At 63.1% G+C, this 18912-nt stretch overlaps 1 protein-coding gene across 1 annotated transcript; it reads left to right on the top strand.

The window, feature by feature from the left end:
• Nucleotides 1–5370: 5370 nt before the first annotated feature.
• Nucleotides 5371–17771, top strand: PVR (PVR cell adhesion molecule). The gene is made up of 8 exons (NM_001171117.1): nt 5371–5452; nt 8901–9245; nt 11308–11622; nt 12892–13009; nt 15336–15484; nt 16503–16637; nt 17558–17589; nt 17709–17771. The coding sequence occupies exons 1-8, from the start codon at nt 5371–5373 to the stop codon at nt 17769–17771; spliced, it is 1239 nt and encodes a 412-aa protein (NP_001164588.1).
• Nucleotides 17772–18912: the final 1141 nt, after the last annotated feature.

Raw genomic sequence — 18912 nt, 5'->3', positions numbered from 1 at the left:
TAAATAAACCAATAAAACCTTGGAAGAAGAGCAATCGATGAACCAGGCCACAGCTTCACTACTTCTGCACCAAGTCCGCCCACTTCGCTTCCGCTGCCCTCTCATTGGTCAAAGCAAGTCACATGACTTGGCCTGCTTTTGTTGTTGTTGTTGGGGGTGGGGGGGCAGTAGAATCCTCCTGCAGAGAGGGCAACTAATACTTGGGGGCAATACTAGAGTCCACCAGGGGCTGGCACTGTGGCGCAGTGGGCAAAGCCAACACCTGTGATGCCAGCATCCCATATGGGCGCCCGTTCAAGTCCCAGCTGCTCCATTTCCAATCCAGCTCCCTGCTGATGTGCCTGGGAAAGCAGCAGAGGATGGCCCACATGGGAGGACCTGGATGGAGCTCGTGGCTCCTGGCTTTGGTCTGGCCCAGCCCCAGCTGTGGTGGCCACTTGGGGATTGAACCAGCAGATGGAAGACCTCTCCCCCACCCCCATTACTCTGCCTTTCAAATAAATAAAATAACTCTTTTAACAATAATAATACAGTCAACCAGGCCTCTGCTGGCCACACTGCCACGTCCCGTGCCCCACCGCCATCTGCCGTGGACAACAGAGGTGCCGCTCTCAGCGGTGGCAGGTGGGCTCGCGGCGGCTCGCACAGCCTCAGGGAGGCCCAGAGCGACTCTGACCTAGAGAAAGAGCACCAACTCCCGCGAGGGTGGCCCTGACTGGACTGCAAGACCTCACCCCCCAGGAGCAGGTGCAGGACCCCCTGTGCTATTCCAGAACTATGTCTGTCTCGCCCGCCTGGAGGTCCCGGTGAATTCAGTGCGGCGGCACCCCTGCCTCCTGCCCGGGGCCGCCGCCTGCCCCATCACCTACAAGCGAAAGTCCACCAGCGACACCTGAGTCACAGAGCCGCACTCTAGCTGTGAGCGTCTGGGATCTGCCTAGAGAAGGAGGGGCACAGAGGAGAGAGTGGAGGGAGGGACAGAAGCAGCCACAAAGGGGCACTGAGAACCAGGCCTCCTCGCCCCTCCCAGGCCTCCTTCCTCGTCCTGGCCTTCGCCCTGCTGCCGCCCAGCACCCGTCCCTTTGTATCATCTTCCGCCCCGCCGCCGCGTCCCCACCCCCCACGCCAGCCTGGGAGCTCGGATTTTGCCTGTGACTCATGCTGCATCTTCAGAACCCAGGACAGGGCCCAGCCCTTAGCTGGTGCTCAGTGAACACGCAGGGATTAAGTGACTGTAGGGGACAAAGGGCCCGTGTTGGGGCGGTCAGCAAGGGATGGGGGCCAGAGCTGGGATGTTGCAAAGAGAACCGCTGGGGCTCAGGGGCAGGGACGTGTAAGGATTCTTTTTGTCTGTTTTTGGGGGGTTTTAAGTGATTCTTTTAAAAATTTATTTGAAAGGCAGAGTTACAGGGGAGAGAAGGAGAAACACAGACAGACAGATCTCCCATCTGCTGGTTCACTCCCCAGGAGGCCGCAACACCCAGTGCTAAGCCAAGCCGAAGCCAGGAGCCAGGAGCTGCTTCCGGGTCTCCCACGTGGGTGCAGGGGCCCCTGCACTTGAGCCATCTTCCGCTGCTTTCCCAGGTGCATTAGCAGGGAGCTGGATCGGAAGTGGAGCAGCCAGAACTCGAACCAGCACTCAGTTGGGACGCCAGCATTGCAGGCAGCGGCCCCCGGGATGGCTGCCATCTTGCGAACCATGGCACTCACCCCAAAGCTCATGGGATCAACAGTCATTAAGATAAGCTGCCAGGCTTCCGTTGCCGGGCCAACGCCGGAATGCCCCTCACCTGCCCCTTGGACGTTCACGCTTCTTTGCCCCTTTGGTAATTCATAACCATAAACTGAACCCTGAAATGCAGCTAGCACTGGAAGAGGATAAGGAAAACACGAGCCGAAAGAACCCCAGTGAGAGTGCAAAGGTCACCGGGCGCGGAGAGCAGGAGGGTGGAGACTCCCTGGAGCTACACCAAGAATGGCCTAGTGGTTGAGATTAAACTCAGGGCCAGCACTGTGGCGTCTGCAGCGCCGGCATCCCATATGGGCACCGGTTTGAGTCCCAGCTGCTCCACTTCTGATCCAGCTCCCTGCTAATGCACCTGGGAAAGTAGTGGAGGATGGCCCACGTGCTTGGGCCCCCGCACCCACGTGGGAGACCTGGGAAAAGCTCCTGGCTCCTGGCTTCTGCCTGGTTCAACCTTGGCTGGGGCAGCCACCTGGGGAATGAACCAGCAGATTGAAGATCTCTCTTTCTGTCTCTCCCTCTCTCTAATTCTGCCTTTCAAATAAACAAAGTAGATATTTAAAAATAATAATAACAAAAGAGTGAATGACAGTGGAGTGTGTAGGAGGCAGCTGTGGTGGACAGGGGTGGTCTTCTCCATGACCATGGGATCCGTGTCCCCTCCACCGCGAAAGACCACCTGCTGGCAGCCTGGGCATCCAATGCCACGAGCAAGATGCCTGGACCTCACCCCCAAATGTCTCCCCACGGAGGAACCGGCACCGCCAGCGCCACTCTGACTGATAAAATCCCCTCCCTGACACAGAAACCCAGCATCGGTGGTGAAAGAGGAACCCTGGAAACCACACCCTCCCCCTACCCCAGCCCCCACAGCCTCGGAGCCCCCTGCCGTGCGGCGGAGAGGAGGGGCGTGGCCAGGGGCTGCAGGGAAGTGGCGCCTACAGAGCCGCGGGGTTTCTTAGGAAGGGTCAAGCGGGTCAGCCGCAGCCCAGCCTGTCTACCAAGTCCTCTTCCTCCGGCCTCGAAGCAGGCGCATCTTTTCCGCTGCGGCTGCCCCAGACACCAGAGACCCCGCAGGTCACCTTCCGTCCTCAGCGCCCACCGAACCACCCCTCGTGGTGGTGGTGGGGGCTCGGATTTGTCCCCTTTATTTGTCCCCTTTAGACCTTATGGCCACTTCGCCCACACCAGGTTTTTTCTGGAAGAGGGGGTGGCCAGGCAGGGGGCTATACTGCCCTTTGGCTCAACCCACGCGCCGCGAGCTGGTGGCCGGGTCCCCTGCTCCACACCCCTCGCCCACCATCAAGCAGGCAGCAAACTCTGGGCTTAATTCAGCCAACCACGGCGCGGAACTTGTGACCTCCCTCTGTATTGATGGCCTTTTTTTGGGGGGTGGGCAAGAGTATTGGCCATCGAAGCCTCTCAACCCCGGAGGCCCCCACCCCCACCTGGCCCCTCCCTGAAGCCCTCCCATTTCCTGACTCCCAGCTCAGACCCCATCCTCTTATCCACCTTGACCCTTGACCCTTGACCCTCGACCCCGCCTGGACCCACAGCCTGCGTGGTTACGTGGCACCGTCCAGGATCAAGGACTGGATGGCATTTTCAGGCTCAAGGCACCTCCTTGTCACCCAGGATTCATGGGCTCAGGGAGTAGGGGGTGAAGGGCCCCCAGACGCGCAGCCCAGACCCCCGGGGGGTGGGAGGGGCGGCCCCCCAGCAGCCAGAAGCTTGAGGGAAGCCTGGGAAGTGGGGGAAGCCCGGGCGGTGACGTCAGCGTCCAGAGGAAGCGCACCTCGAGGGTCACGGGTGCCCAGCCGGGAAATAACGGCCGAACTGGGATGCAGGAAAATTCGGAGATTTCCGAGAGAACAACCCGCGTCCCACTCAGAAATCCCAGACACACATCCAGGGTGAGGTGCGCCAGGCGTGGCCACCAGGGACAGAGCCGCCCAGAAGCAGGTGAAACCCACAGGGAGACTGGGGGGGGGCAGAGCCACAGGGAGGGGGTCTCCCGGGGACCCTGGCCAGCGGGGGCCCCACCTCTGCTTCTCAGAGGCTCTCTGGACGATGGCCCAGGGTCTCTCTCTCCCCCTCCCACGGTCAGCCTCTGCTCCTATCCTTACAGGGGCGTTTCCCTCGTTCTCTCTCTTCCTCTCCCGTGCATTGCTCTATTAACCGTCTGTTTCCCTCCACTGGAACCCAGCCTGCACAAAGGCAGGGATTTTTTTTTTTTTTTTTTTTTTTTTTGCTCTTTCTTTATTTGAAAGGCAAAGTTACGAGTTCAGTGTTGTAGTGCAATGGGTTAAGCTGCTACCTACAATGCCAGCATCCAGTGTGAGTCCTGGCTGCTCCCCTTCCGATCCAGCTCCCTGCTAATGGCCTGGAAAGCAGCAGAGGATTGGCCCAAGGGCTTGGGCCTCTGCGGCCCACTTGGGACACCTGGATGGAGCTCCTGGCTCCTGGCTCTGGCCTGGCCCAGCCCCCACTGTTGTGGCCATCAGGGGAGTGAAGCAGTGGATAGAAGATCTGTGTGTGTGTGTGTGTGTGTCATTCTGCTTTTCACATAAAATAATTTTTTTATATAAAAGAATGATTAAGGGGCTGGTGCTGTGGTGTAGTTGGTTAAGGCATTCCATGTGGCACCAGTGTGAGTCCTGGCTGCTCCACTTCCGATCCAGCTTTCTGCTGTGGCCTGGGAATGCAGTAGAAGATGGCCCAAGTGCTTGGGCACCTGCATCCACATGGGAGACCCGGAAGAAGCTCCTGGCTCCTGGCTTCTGATTGGTGCAGCTCCACCTGTTGCAGCCAACTGGAGAGTGAACAAGCAGATAGAAGACTTCTCTCTCTCTCTCTCTCTCTCTCTCTCTCTCTCTGCCTCCGCTGCTCTGTAATTCTGCCTTTCAAATAAATATAAATAAATCATTTTTAAAATGATTAAGATAAATTAAAAATAAAAACAGAGAGAGAGAGAATCTTCCATCTACTGGTCCATTCCCCAAATCACCACGACGAAGCCAGGAGCCTGAAACTCCATCCACAGTCCCATGTAGGTGGCAGGGGCTTAGGCACTGGAGCCGTCTTCCACTGCCTTCCCAGGCCCATGAGCAGGGAGCTGGATCCGAAGTGGAGCAGCCGGGGCTTGCACCTGCCACGGGATCGCAGCTCCTCCACCCTACCGCCTGAGGGCTAAACTCACTGCACCACAGCGTCAGCTCCTTCCAAGGCAGAGGCTCCTGTCTGTGCTATTCGCGGCTGTCTCCCCGGTGCCTAGAATCCTGCCCGCCCCCAGAAATGCGTGTCGGATGAGACATGAATCACCAGCCTCCTGAACAGTGCTCAGTGACAAGGGTAAAGCGAGAGTAATAGCGTTCACTTGCGCCTCCGTGTCCTCCCCTGCAAAGCGGAGCTCCTGTGCCTGAGGCGCCCCCCGGGAACCCGCGCGCACCCTGCGGGCTGCGGCCGGACCGCGCGCAGCTCCGCCTCCACCCCTGCCCCGCGGTCGGGTCGGATCGGGACTTCCCCTCCCCGCCCCTGTGCGGGCGGAGCTCAGCCCGTTCCTACTGCGCGGCCCGGGCAGATCGAGCCGGCGCCGGCGAGGCGAGGAGGGAGCGCCGGGCCGCAGCATGGCCCGAGCCGCGGCCTCCGAGCCGCCGCTGCCGCCGCTGCAGCTGCTGCTTTCGCTGTGCTGGGCGCTCCCCGGAGCCGGTGAGTGAGCCCCGCGCGGGTCGGCCGTCCCCTGCCCCGCCGCGGCGCGCGGTTCCCCGGCTGCCCGCAGGCCAGCGGCCTTGCCCCCCCACCCGCCGCCGCCCACCTCCCTCCCCGGGCGGGACCCTCCCCTCCCCTCGGCCGGCCGCCTTAGGAACCGGCCTGAGTCCCCACGGGCGAGGCCCAGGGAAAATTAGCCGGAGAGTGATTCAACGTCCGCCGCTGGGGGACCCCATGGCCGCCACGCCCTGGCCAGGCAGGCGGCAGCCATGCGGAGCCTGGTGCCTGGCAGGGTTGGGGGGGTAGGGGTTGGGGTGGGAGAGGACAGGGGTGGGGGGGTGTGGCATGACCCCATTGCCCACTGCGACCCTAGCATGGCTAACTGAAGGCCTGGCCATGCATTCATTCATTCATAAATGTAGAAGTTCGCCCTGCTCACCTAGAGTGCTTCCTGTGCCTGATAGGGACCCTGAGTTAGTCCACCCTGAGTTTGTGTGTGTGCACCTGTGTGTGTGCACCTGTGTGTGTGGCGGAGGGGAATGGGCAGGCCCTCACCTTCCCAGGCAGTGTCTGCACAGGGTGTTTAGCAATGTCAAGTGCGACACGGGAAATGATGACGCGGTGTGTAGCCTTGCAGTTCCCAAAAGGTGACTCACAGAACACTCCCTGCCTCCCCCAGAAGGGGAAATGCCTCTGACTCAGAGCCCCCCCATTCCCTCCCCCCATCCCCCCCATTCCCTCCACCCCCCATCCCCCCCATTCCCTCCATCCCCCATCCCCCCCATTCCCTCCACCCCCCATCCCCCCATTCCCTCCACCCCCCATCCCCCCATTCCCTCCATCCCCCATCCCCCCCATTCCCTCCACCCCCCATCCCCCCCATTCCCTCCATCCCCCATCCCCCCCATTCCCTCCACACACCCCCCAGCTGAGGTATTTGGCTCTGGAACATCTCCCACTGAGGCATGGCTGGGCAAGTGCCCGAGGGCTCAGGGAGCCAGCAGGTGCCAGGGCTCGGCCCCTCCCCTGCAGCCTGGAGCAACGGCAGGGTGGGGGCGGGGGAGCCTGAGGTGTCCCAGCCCAGGCTGTGCCCAGGCCTTGCTTGCTGAGGCAGTGACCATGGCTGTGTGTGTCCTGTGGGTGTGAAAACACAACTGTGGATCTCACGAGCCTGTGGGAGAGGACTGAAGGGGGCAGCGGGGGGAGGCTGCCTCGCCCAGGGTCATCCCCACAGCCGCCTGCCAGGGAAGAAAGCTTGGACCCCAAGAAGGGGGAGCCCCACCGAGCAAGAGAGACCCCCTTAGCCAGGGCCAGCCAGCGACAGAGCAGCGTGCGCCCCCTGCACGATCACCTGTGTCCAGGCCGTGCCCTCTCCCCGCAGGCGGCGTCCGGTACAAACACCTCTGTCCACCTCCTCCCTGCTCCTCCTCCCCATGACGAAGTGCTGGGCTGGGTGTTCCCTTGGCTACTGGTCTTCACGTGAGAGAGCGCTCAGCCCTGGGACAGGGCATGGCGGCACTCGAGGTGGCCAAGTGTAGTGCAATCCATGGGACAGACCAGGCGGGAGTCCGAGCAGAGAGCTGAGGACTGGAGCTGATGTGGGCAGGGGTCCTCCGGCTCTCCCTGCCCCCACCCCCCCCTCCTGGGCTACTGCTGGGTGGCGGCTCCCAAACATCCTCCCAGGGCCTTATCCACACGGGGCTCTCGGACCTAAGAGCCCCCTTGGTGCAGAGCGGGGAAGATACCCCTAAAGCTGCCCCCCAGGAGAGGGCTGGGACCCCTCCCCCTGGGACCCTCCCCCCCCAATTACATCCTTTCTCCTGGGCACAAAAAGTTCCATTTCCCTCTTCCACACACAGGCTAATGTCTACACAGCTTCCAAGGCTTTTACACACTTATATCCATCCTTTAATGCGCCCATCAACCCTCATGTTACAGACGAGCAGACTGAGGCGCGAGAGCCCAAGGCGAGGGAGTGGTTCGGGCTGAGGGTCAGAGTCCTTTAGTCATCCCACCTGCTCCAGTGTCCGTACTGAGAGTAACAAGAATGCATCACACTGTATCTCTTCTTTTTCCTTAAAGGCACAGTGAGAGAGAGAGAGAGAGAGAGAGAGAGAGACTTGCATTCGCTAGTTCACTCCCAAATGGCCTCAGCTGGCTAGGGCTGGGTCATGCCAAAGCCAGGAGCTAGGTCTGCCAAATCTCCCACGTGGGTGCAGGGCCCAAGCACTTGGGCCATCCTCCACTGCACTCCCGGGCCACAGCAGAGAGCTGGCCTGGAAGAAGGGCAACCGGGACAGAATCCGGCGCCCCAACCAGGACTAGAACCCGGTGTGCCGGCGCCGCAGGTGGAGGATTAGCCTAGTGAGCCGTGGCGCCAGCCCTGGATCTCAGTTTTGCCATCTGAAAAGTGGTGCTAACCGCAGTGCTGGCCTCGGGGGAGCTGACTGAGAATGAAACACGGGGCGCTGAGCCGGCTCCTGAGCTGCACGGAGCATCCCGGGGGTGCTCCCTGCTCCTAGTCCCACAGCGAGCCCGACTAACCTGCCTCACGCCCGATCTGAAGGCACCCGAACCCTGGGCTACCATCGCCTCCCCGCCTGCGATAGGAACCCCTATCCTCTCTCCAGCCTGCATGCATCTGCCATGACACCGTATTTCATGGATTTTAAGGCCCAGGGTCTTCCGAAGCTGGGGCCATCCTGCAGTAATTGACCTGGTCATGGTGCATCTTACAATCGATGACTCAGCAGCAGTGAGAAAGTTCTTGACCCAGACAGTGGACAATACTGTGGAAGTCCTTGCTGCTACTGAAGGGCTTCAATGGGGCATTTAATTTTTTTTTTGACAGGCAGAATGGACAGTGAGAGAGAGAGAGAGAGAGAGGTCTTCCTTTTGCCGTTGGTTCACCCTCCAATGGCCACCGCAGTCGGCGCGCCGCGCTGATCCGATGGCAGGAGCCAGGTGCTTCTCCTGGTCTCCCATGGGGTGCAGGGCCCAAGCACTTGGGCCATCCTCCACTGCACTCCCAGGCCACAGCAGAGAGCTTGCCTGGAAGAGGGGCAACCGGGACAGAATCCGGCGCCCCGACCGGGACTAGAACCTGGTGTGCCGGCGCCGCTAGGCGGAGGATTAGCCTAGTGAGCTGCGGCGCCGGCTGGGCATTTAATTTTTTAAAACCACAGTTGTTGTTTTTTAATAATGTTCATGAGATCGAGAAAATACGGTAATTGCAGGAAATACGGTAATAAGAGCTACAACACAGGGCCACTGGCCGGGTTCCGGGTCCAACCCAGGCACCCTGCCTGCCCACTCCCATGCCTCGACCCCACCTCGCTCCCCGCTCCCTGGCGGCGCGAAGCCGCAGTGTGCAGATGCAAGCCGCGGTGGTCCCGGGCGCCCCCTCTGACGCTGTCTCACCTGTCCCCGCTCCCCCCCGCCCCCGCAGCGACCGTGCAGGCGCCCGCATGGATACAAGGCTTCCTGGGCGACACCGTGACGTTGCCGTGCTACCTGCCGCTGGAGGCCGACATGCGAGTGACGCAAGTGACATGGATGCGGCAGGAGCCGGCCGGAGGCGCCCGCAACGTCGCGGTCTTCCACTCTACGCGGGGCGCCAGCGTCTCGGAGCCTGGACGGTTGGAGTTCGTGGCCGCCAGGCCCGGCGCGGAGCTGTGGAACGCGTCGCTGGCGGTGTCGGGGCTGCGCGCCGAGGACGAGGCCAACTACACCTGCCAGTTTGCCACATTTCCACAGGGCAGCAGGAGCGCCCGCACCTGGCTGCGTGTGCTGGGTGAGCGGGAGGAGGAGCGGGCCAGGGTGGAAGTGGGGGGTGGAGAGGCCTGGGAAGGGGCCTGTCCAGGGCTGCAGCCCAGCACCCCACCCCCCAGCAGCTTGGGCCAGTGCCTTGTTCCCGGCCTCTCCTGGCTTCATCCCTAAAATGGGCTTGGCAATAACAGATCCACCCTTAGAAAGCAGCCTACGGCTTCAGTGACCTTCTCCAGGTGAGGCCGTGGAACAGAGGCAGAGCTGACCCACGGGAGCCCCCTGCGCCGTCCCTGATCCTGACGTCACTTGGTGGAGAAGGCAAGGGTGGCCGGGACCCTAAGGAGGTGCCCCACAGAGGAGAGCTTTCCCGAGCCCCCGGGGACTGCACCGCTCGGGCTCCCGGCTTCATTTTTCTGGGCGTCAGGCAGGACGGGGCGGACGTCCACCTCTCCTCCTTCTCTGCCCGCCCCCCGCCCCATCCCTGGGCATTCCTGAGGCCGGAGGTTTGGAAACCTCGGATGCTTCAGCCCTGGTGTTGATAGCGCAAACTCCTGTGTAGCCGGCAGGAGCGCTCAGTGGTCCTGCTCTGCCCCCACGGTGCCCAGTTTCCTGCCTTCCACAGATAGAGAAATAAAGTGGGACACGAGCTGTAGGTACCCACGCCAGACCCATTTCTTAAGCGGCTCCGTACCCAGGATTTTTCCACGGCGTCCTTGCTGGCTCGCGCCCTGCCCTGGCTACAGCCCGGGGCATGACAGCCACTGCTGAGTCACTGGCAGCCAGCAGACCGTGGCAAACACCCACAGCTGTTTCGGTTTCTATAAGCCGGGGCCAGCAGCTGCTGAGATGTTAGGGGCCTGGAACTCTTGTGGCCCCAGAGAAACTAGGATTCCTCCCGGGCAGGGTGAGCCGGGAAACAGAAGCCGTGAGTCAGGGCAGGGGGAGACGTCCTGCCGAGCGGCGAGCAGGTGGCTGGTGGGGTGGGGGAGCCCCAGCGCTGGGAATCACCCAGGGATGCTTCCGAGATGGTCAAGGTGACAGACCTTGTGTGAACAGTCCAGCTCCTGGGGGCCGGCGCGGTGGTGTAGCGGGTGAAGCCACCACCTGCAGTGCCAGATCCCATATGGGCGCCGGTTTGAATCCCAGCTGCTCTACTTCCGATCCAGCTCTCTGGTGTGGCCTGGTAAAGCAGCAGACGATGGCCCAAGTGCTTGGGCCCCTTACCCCTGTAGGAGACCCGGAAGAAGCTCCGGCTTCGATCTGGCCCAGCTCTGGTCACTGTGGCCATTTTGGGTCTGACCCAGTGGATGGAAGACCTCTCACTCTAACCCTGCCTTCCAAATAAATAAAATAAATCTTTTTAAAAAATTAACTTAAAAGGAAAAATAAGTAAACCCAGCTCCACCACTTGCAGCCACGTGCCCTGGGCCCGTCGCTTCCTCTCTCGCCTCCTCTCTGGAGCCCTCCCTGACCACCAGCCCAGCCTCCTGTGGTCCTGCAGGGCTCCCAGGCCCAGCTCTGACCACTCTGGATCATGGTCGTGTGGGGCCGCTTCTGCGCCCATGGGTCCTCCCCACCCGGGTGTTTACTGAGTGCTTGCTATGCGCCAAGTGCCATTGTTAGGGTTCTCCCTGAATACCCCCCCCCCTTTATAAAGGTTTATTTCAAAGGCAGAGTCAGAGACAGAGAGATTCACTCCCCACATGGCAGCAACAGCCAGACCTGGGCCAGCTGCCTGGAGCTCCATCCGGGTCTCCCACGTGGCTGCAGGGGCCCAAGCACTGAGGCCGTCTTCTGCTGCTTTCCCAGGTGCCTGAGCAGGGAGCTGGATCGGAAGCAGAGCAGCCAGGACTTGAACCTGAGACAGGATGCAGGCGTCACGGGTGGCGGCTCCCCCCGCTGCGCTGTGCCGCCGGCCCCACCTGGGTACCTCACTGCCTGTGACCCTATCAGCATCCCCAGTTGACAGACAGGGAAACTGAGGCGCGGATTGGCCCAAGGCCACCTAGCTGCTGGGGACAGAGCTGGGACTTGAAGCTCCCCGGCTGCCCAGGGCGTGGGGGTGACTGTCCCCTTGTTCTCCCCAGCCCAGCCCCAGAACATGGTGGAGCCACGGGAAGTGCTGTTGGCCCAGCAGCCCCGGGAGCCCGAGGAGACGGTGGCTGTGGCTCGCTGCGTCTCCACGGGCGGCCGCCCGCCCGGCCAGATCACCTGGTTCTCACACCTGAACGGGACGGCCAGCGAGAGCCAGGAGCCAGGACCCCAGCCCGGCACCACCACCGTCATCAGCCTCTTCGCCTTGGTGCCCTCCAGCCAGGCTGACGGCCAGAACATCACCTGCAGGGTGGAACATGAGAGCCAGAGGGAGCCCGCCCTGCTGCCCGTGACCCTGGCCGTGCGCTGTGAGTGCCGGCTGCCCCCCGCCCACCCCCGCCTCTACACCGGCTCCCCTGGCTATCGCCTGCACGCCCCACCCCCACATCTACACTGGCTCCCTGAGCCACACACCTCACCCCTGTGTCTACACTGGCTCCCTGAGCCACACACCTCACCCCTGTGTCTACACTGGCTCCCTGAGCCACACGCCCCACCCCCGCATCTATATCGGCTACGTGTGCACGGTCAGTGTTGCTCTCCAGGTCATGTCCCCAGAACTCCCCTGGCTGCTGTCAACGCTGCTACCCCACTCCATCTCTGCTGGCTTCCTGAGGACTGTCTACACTGTCCCACACGTGTTGCCTAAAACTGCCTGGCTGGCCAGCTGTCTACACTGCCATTCCTCGTACAGCTACCCTGTTCTCCAAGCCAATGTCAACCCTGCTTACCTCCTTGTCTACATCCACTGTCATGTGCAGTCCTCATGCTGCCTTCTACCGTCTACACTGGCTTCCCTGGGCTACAGCTGGCCCTGCCCCTCTTGTCCACACCGGCTCCAGCGACCTCCAGCCACATAGACACACTTCACCAATTCTCCTAAGCACTCTCCAAACTGCATGCAAGGTTGTCTACACCGACTCTCTAGAGATCCGTCTACACGGACCCTCCACATTGTCTATAGCAATTCCCCAGAGGCACAGCCAGCTGGCTTTGGGGGCCTCCCCTACTCTGTACCCTGGCTCCCCTGTCTACACTGTCTCTGCAGCATGTCTTTGAACTCTGTTCTGCCTGGTTTTGCCTCCCCCACCGTGCCACTTCCCTGCTCAACCCATCTACTCGAATATCCCAGCCAGCCGTCTACACTGGCCTGGCGGCCATCTCTACACAAGCTCCCCATACTGTTCCTCCCGTCACCGTCTACACTGGCTGCTCCCTGCCAAGCAGGTGGCACACTGTCCCCTGGACACGGTCACTGGGCGGGAGGGGGGGAGAGCTGCACTGACCCCTCCCAAGACAAAGGCCCTGCTCACTGGCCGGCCCCGGGGTCCCGCACAGGTGGAGCAGGGCCGGGGGCTCCTAGCTGCAGAACTTGTCGGAGCCTGGAACGTGTTTCTGGGTGCTGAGTGGCCGCCAGGCCTCTTCTCGGGACACCCAGCCAGGGCCCAGGCTGCCAGGAAAACCAGCAGAAAGGGCAGGGTCCGGGAGGCCCTGCGGGCTGCCCGCACGGGCACCACACGCGCTGGGCCACCCCAAGACTCGCCCGCCTCTGAGCTCCACTTCCCCGTCTCCCCCAGACCCCCCCGAGGTCTCCATCTCCGGCTACGATGACAACTGGTACCTGGGCCGGAGCAAGGCCGCCCTCACCTGTGACGTCCGCAGCAACCCAGAGCCCACCGGCTACAACTGGAGCACGTGAGTCAGGGGCGGGGCCTGCGGGAGGAGGGGCTGAGGGCCTGGACCCTGGGTGTGAGGGAGGAGGGCTGGGGGCCTGGAACCCTGGGTGTGAGGGAGGAGGGGCTGGGGGCCTGGACCCTGGGTCTGAGGGAGGAGGGGCTGGGGCCTGGACCCTGGGTGTGAGGGAGGAGGGCTGGGGGCCTGGAACCCTGGGTGTGAGGGAGGAGGGGCTGGGCCTGGACCCTGGGTGTGAGGGAGGAGGGCTGGGGGCCTGGAACCCTGGGTGTGAGGGAGGAGGGGCTGGGGGCCTGGACCCTGGGTCTGAGGGAGGAGGGGCTGGGGCCTGGACCCTGGGTCTGAGGGAGGAGGGCTGGGGGCCTGGACCCTGGGTCTGAGGGAGGAGGGGCTGGGCCTGGACCCCTGGGTCTGAGGGAGGAGGGGCCGGGGGCCTGGACCCTGGGTCTGAGGGAGGAGGGCTGGGGGCCTGGACCCTTGGGTCTGAGGGAGGAGGGGCTGGGGCCTGGACCCTGGGTCTGAGGGAGGAGGAGCTAAACCCGGACCCTGGGTCTGAGGGAGGAGGGGCTGGGCCTGGACCCTGGGTCTGAGGGAGGAGGGGCGGGGCCTGGACCCCTGGGTCTGAGGGAGGAGGGCTGGGGGCCTGGACCCTGGGTCTGAGGGAGGAGGGCTGGGGGCCTGGACCCTGGGTCTGAGGGAGGAAGGGCGGGGCCTGGACCCCTGGGTCTGAGGGAGGAGGGGCCGGGGGCCTGGACCCCTGGGTCTGAGGGAGGAGGGGCGGGGCCTGGACCCCTGGGTGTGAGGGAGGAGGGGCTGGGGGCCTGGACCCTGGGTCTGAGGGAGGAGGGGCTGGGGGCCTGGAGCCCTGGGTCTGAGGGAGGAGGGGCCGGGGGCCTGGAGCCCTGGGTGTGAGGGAGGAGGGGCTGGGCCTGGACCCCTGGGTGTGAGGGAGGAGGGGCGGGGTGCCTGGATCCTGGGTCTGGAGGAGGAGGGGCTGGGGGTCTGCACTCCAGGGTCTGAGGGAGGAGGGCGGGGCCTGGGCCCTGGGTCTGAGGGAGGAGGGGCTGGGCCTGGACCCTGGGTGTGAGGGAGGAGGGACTGGGGGCCTGGACCCCTGGGTCTGAGGGAGGAGGGGCTGGGGGCCTGGACCCTGGGTGTGAGGGAGGAGGGGCTGGGCCTGGACCCTGGGTGTGAGGGAGGAGGGCTGGGCCTGGACCCTGGGTCTGAGGGAGGAGGGGCTGGGCCTGGACCCTGGGTGTGAGGGAGGAGGGCTGGGCCTGGACCCTGGGTCTGAGGGAGGAGGGGCTGGGCCTGGACCCTGGGTCTGAGGGAGAAGGGGCGGGGCCTGGACCCTGGGTCTGAGGGAGGAGGGCTGCAGGAAGTAGACAGCGTGGTACACTCAGGGCCGCAGTGGAGGGGTGCTCAGTCTCACCGTGGTCGCCCTGCCCTGGGTGTGTCTGGGCCTCATTGCTGACCCGGCACTCCGCGTGCCCGGCGCTATTGCCCTTATCTGGGTTAATGATTACCCACATCGCACACTTGGACACGGCTCCACACCTCCGGCCCCTGAACAATCCCGTCTCCCCATCACCCCGTGCGACCGGCTCAGTCACATCCCACAGGGCCACTCGTGTCCCCGCCGCCTGGGGACGCAGCTCCCCGGGTCCAACACACAGGGCCCCATGTCCCCCGACATTTTGTCCTGAGGATCTCCGGGCGAACACTCAAGACCCCACTCGCCTCCCACCGCAGCGTGATCCCGCCGGCTGGCCCCGCCCCGCAGCCCCCCCGCAGCCCGGCAGCCCCCCGCAGCCCGGCAGCCCGCCTCCCGGGCACTCGAAGCACCCACGGCCCCCAGATTAAAGCTGCGGGGGTTCGATTGCATGTGCAGGTCACCAGTCACTGTACTGGTGGGACACAGGGATCCCTGTCCCTTTGCTCTTTTTTGTAAGGGGGAGAGAGAGAGGGAGAGATCTTCACGCCCCAGGTGGCTGCACCAGGCGGGGCTGGGCCAGGCTGTGGGAGCGAAGGGGAGAGCGATGGGTGCCGTGGGCAGAGGCGTCTGGGGCAGGTCCCTGCTGAGTTAGGCGAGCCGAGAGAGGCTTGGCTCTGAGCGGACTTCGGGGGGCCGCGAGCGCCCTCTGCTGGCCACGGGGAGGGCAGACAAGGAGGCCAGGCTGCAGCCAGGGAGTCCAGCAGGGGGCAGCAGCCTGGGCCCAGGAGGTCAGTGCTCAAAGGCGGGATGGGGCCGCGTGGGGCCGGCTCTCTCCCGTCCCCGTGGAGGGCCACTTCCTCACCCGGATCACTCTCTCCCTCTGCTCTCTCCCAGGACCACGGGTCCCCTGCCACCCTCTGCCGTGGCCCAGGGCCGGCAGCTCCAGATCACTAAAGTGGACGAGTCGGTCAACACCACCTTCATCTGCCTCGTTACCAACTCCCTAGGGACTGGGCGCGGGGAGCTGCCCGTCCTGGTCAGAGGTGAGGGGTGCCCCGGAGGTGGGGCAGGGAGCAGGTGGCCAGGGGGGTCCCCGCCGAGGGAGAGGCAGGCAAGATCTCATCATGGGCTCTGACGTCCAGCCGCCTGGCCGCACCCTGCTGTCAACCCAGGCCGAGTCCCTTCCCAAGTGTCTTGGGCAGAACTCTTAAGTTGCATTTGACAGAGGCACAGCTCAAAGTAGCCCGAGCAATGAGTGGGAGGCATTTTTTGGAAGTAGCTTCAGGTATGGTTAGATCCAGGTGCTGCAAGCACGCAGCCCAGGCATTTTCTTTTTTTTTTTTTTTTTTTTTTTTTTTTGACAGGCAGAGTGGACAGTGAGAGAGAGAGACAGAGAGAAAGGTCTTCCTTTCCGTTGGTTCACCCTCCAATGGCCGCCGTGGCTGGCACGCTGCAGCCAGCGCACCGCGATGATCCGATGGCAGGAGCCAGGTACTTATCCTGGTCTCCCATGGGGTGCAGGGTACAAGCACCTGGGCCATCCTCCACTGCACTCCCTGGCCACAGCAGAGAGATGGCCTGGAAGAGGGGCAACTGGGACAGAATCCGGCGCCCCAACCGGGACTAGAACCTGGTGTGCCGGCGCCGCTAGGCAGAGGATTAGCCTAGTGAGCCGCGGCGCCAGCCTGCCCAGGCATTTTCTTGCCATTCCTATGCTGGCTTTGTCCTCAGGAGAGCAAGGTGGCTCCCAGTAGCTGCAGACATAAGCCATCCCAGGGGTGGAAAAAAAAATCATTTTCAATAGCTCCAGCCAAAGTCCCAGGGCTGCCTCTCATTGGCCCAACCTGGGTCGATGAACCAATCACAGCAGCCCGGAGAGATGGGTGTTCTGATTGGCTGGGCCTGAGTCAGCGTCCCCTCCTAGAAGCGGAGAGTGGAGCCAGGTCCACCCGACCCACCTAGACCGAGGAGTTCCCAAAGGAAATCTGGGGTGTGTCCTCCAGGCAGACAGGAACCCCGGAAGCCCCCTTACCTGACACCCGTTTCCTCCTTCTCGCCCAGAGGCCCGGCCCGGGGAGCAGCCAGGCTCGGGCATGTCCGTCACTAACACCGTCCTTGTGCTGGTCTTCGGGGGCGTCCTGGGCTTCATCCTGCTGGGGATCCTGCTCTACCTCCGGCGGCGTTGCAGCCGCTCCCGTGAGTTCCCCCCTCCCCCTGCCCCCCCCCCGTCAGCCTCTCCCTAATTCCCCAGCTCGGGGAACCACAGGGCACCCCTGTTTTACCGGAAAGATCCCGTCACCAGGGAGGCCCGCCCACCGCTCATTGACTTTACAAATATTTAGCAAGGGGGGTGGGGGGCAGAGCGTGCAGAGGTCTGGAGGCCCCTCCCCCCAGAAAGACTTTGTTCTTCATTCAGGACAAAGGTGGGCAGGTGCGCACCCTGGGCCCCACAGCCCCCCCCCATCGCCTTTCTCAGCAGGGCGCCCTAGAGAATGGTGGCGGGGACCCAGGAACTCGGGAACCTGCAGCCCCACCCTCCACATTGCAAAGGCTGGGCGGGCGCCTGGCGCGGTGGGCAAGACACGGCCCGGGTTCGAGTCCCGGCTCCGCTGTGGATTCCAGCTACGTAGCTCAAGTACCTGGGTCCCTGCCGCCCACATGGGGGGCCCTGCCTGTCGGAGTTCCTGGTTCCTGGCCCAGCCCCAGCTCCTGACAGGTGCACAGAGAGAGAAAGAGAGAACTTCCCTCCTGCTAGCTCACTCCCCAAATGCCTGCCAACGGCCAGGACCGGGTCAGGGGAAGCCAGGAGCTGGCAACTCCATCCGGGTCTCCCGCGTGGGTGTCAGGGCCCAAGCACTTGAGCCTCACTGCTGCCCCCCAGGGTCTGAGTCGGCAGGAAGCTGGACTCGAACCCAGGCCCTGTGGTGTGGGATGCAGGCCTCTTACCCACTGGGCCAGTTTCATACGCAGTCCCTGTGGGCCTATCCGTCCCTTGCTATCTGTCTCTTTCAAGTAAATAAAATCTGAAATAAAAATAAAAAAACACTTTGGGGGCCCTGACCCCGCGGCGGGGCTTCCCGGCGCTGTCCCTCCAAGTCTCCTTGTGTCTCCTCCAGGCACGGACCACTCCAGCGCCTCGGCCAACGGGGTGAGTGCAGCGGGGGCTCCCTGAAGAGCGGGAGGAGGCTGAGGGTCCGGCATTGGCGTGGACAGGCCAGCAGGGGGCGGGAGAGAGGCCCCAGGCTGACTGTGCCATGTCCACCGCAGGCTGTCTCCTACAGATCCGTGGCAAGTGAGGACAGCTCGCCACAGACAGACACCAGGAGGTGACTGCGTCGGGACCGGGCCAGCGAGAGGCACCGGCGCTGGCGAGGACGCGGCCCCGCGGGCTGCACCACCGGACGAGGCCCTGCTCCCGCCCCCGACCCGTGCAGGACCTCAGGGTGTGGCCGCGGGGGTCTCCGAGGCTGCTGTGTGGTGCCGGCTGTTGGAGACGCTGGGGGAAGCACACATCGGGGTCTGCGAGAGCCAGGCGCCGGCGAGGGCTTGGCCCAGGCCCCTCCCCGGCTCCCGTCTCGGGGTAACATCGGCAGGGAGGGACGAGACGTGGCCTCCAGGGAGCTGGAGGCCAAGGCCCCGGAGCGGTCTGCTGCCTGGGGGCCAGTGACCGTTGGTCCCAGCTCTCAGGACTGCCCACGTCTCTGCGGGCAGGGACTCAGGGGCGGGAACTCAGGACCGGAACACCGGTGGGCGCACTTGAACCTGTGCCCACTGTCCACTCCAAGAACCTTTCTTTTCTGTTTAAACTTTATTTATTTATTTACATCTCCCATGACTGGATCACTCCCCAAATGATCACAACAGCCAGGGCTGGGCCAGGCTGAAGCCAGGAGCTTCGAACTCCACCCAGGTCCCCCATGTGGTGGCTGGGACCCCAGTACCTGTGCCCCCATCTGGCTCCCAGGATTTGCCTCGGCTGAATCTGAAGCAGGGGAAGCCCACGCTCCAGGACCCAGCCGGCACCCAGAGCCAGGAGTGGACGGTGGCCCCAGGACCTTGGGACAGGTCTGGTGCACACTTCACTCTAGCTGGAGACAAATGCAACTGGCCGTCTGAGGGAGAGGTGTTAGGGGGCTCTGCTGGAGGTCAGGGGCTCCCTAGGCACAGGGAGTGTGTGCGTGAAGTGATACCATCAGCCGGATAATCTAACTTTGCTGACAAAATGAAACGGCCGGGAACGCCACCCCTGCGCAGGCGCTCACGGTAACGGAAGGCAGCTGTTCAGTCGAATGTTCGTCTGCCGGCATTCGGACCAGCACTGACCACTGTGGGACGGAGTACTACGCAGCCGTCAAAAGGAAGGAAACACGGGTCCCCGCCTCCACGTGGGGGGAATACAACACAGCAGGGCACACCCCGTGCGACTCCGTGTCTGAGAAACCGGCCGAACCGGCCAATCCAGCGACAGGAA

This window comes from Oryctolagus cuniculus, chromosome 18, assembly GCF_051225735.1.
Source record: "Oryctolagus cuniculus isolate XC-2025 breed Fujian yellow rabbit chromosome 18, ASM5122573v1, whole genome shotgun sequence".
Classification (NCBI taxonomy): domain Eukaryota; kingdom Metazoa; phylum Chordata; class Mammalia; order Lagomorpha; family Leporidae; genus Oryctolagus; species Oryctolagus cuniculus.
This window is presented reverse-complemented; position numbering and strand designations above follow the sequence as displayed.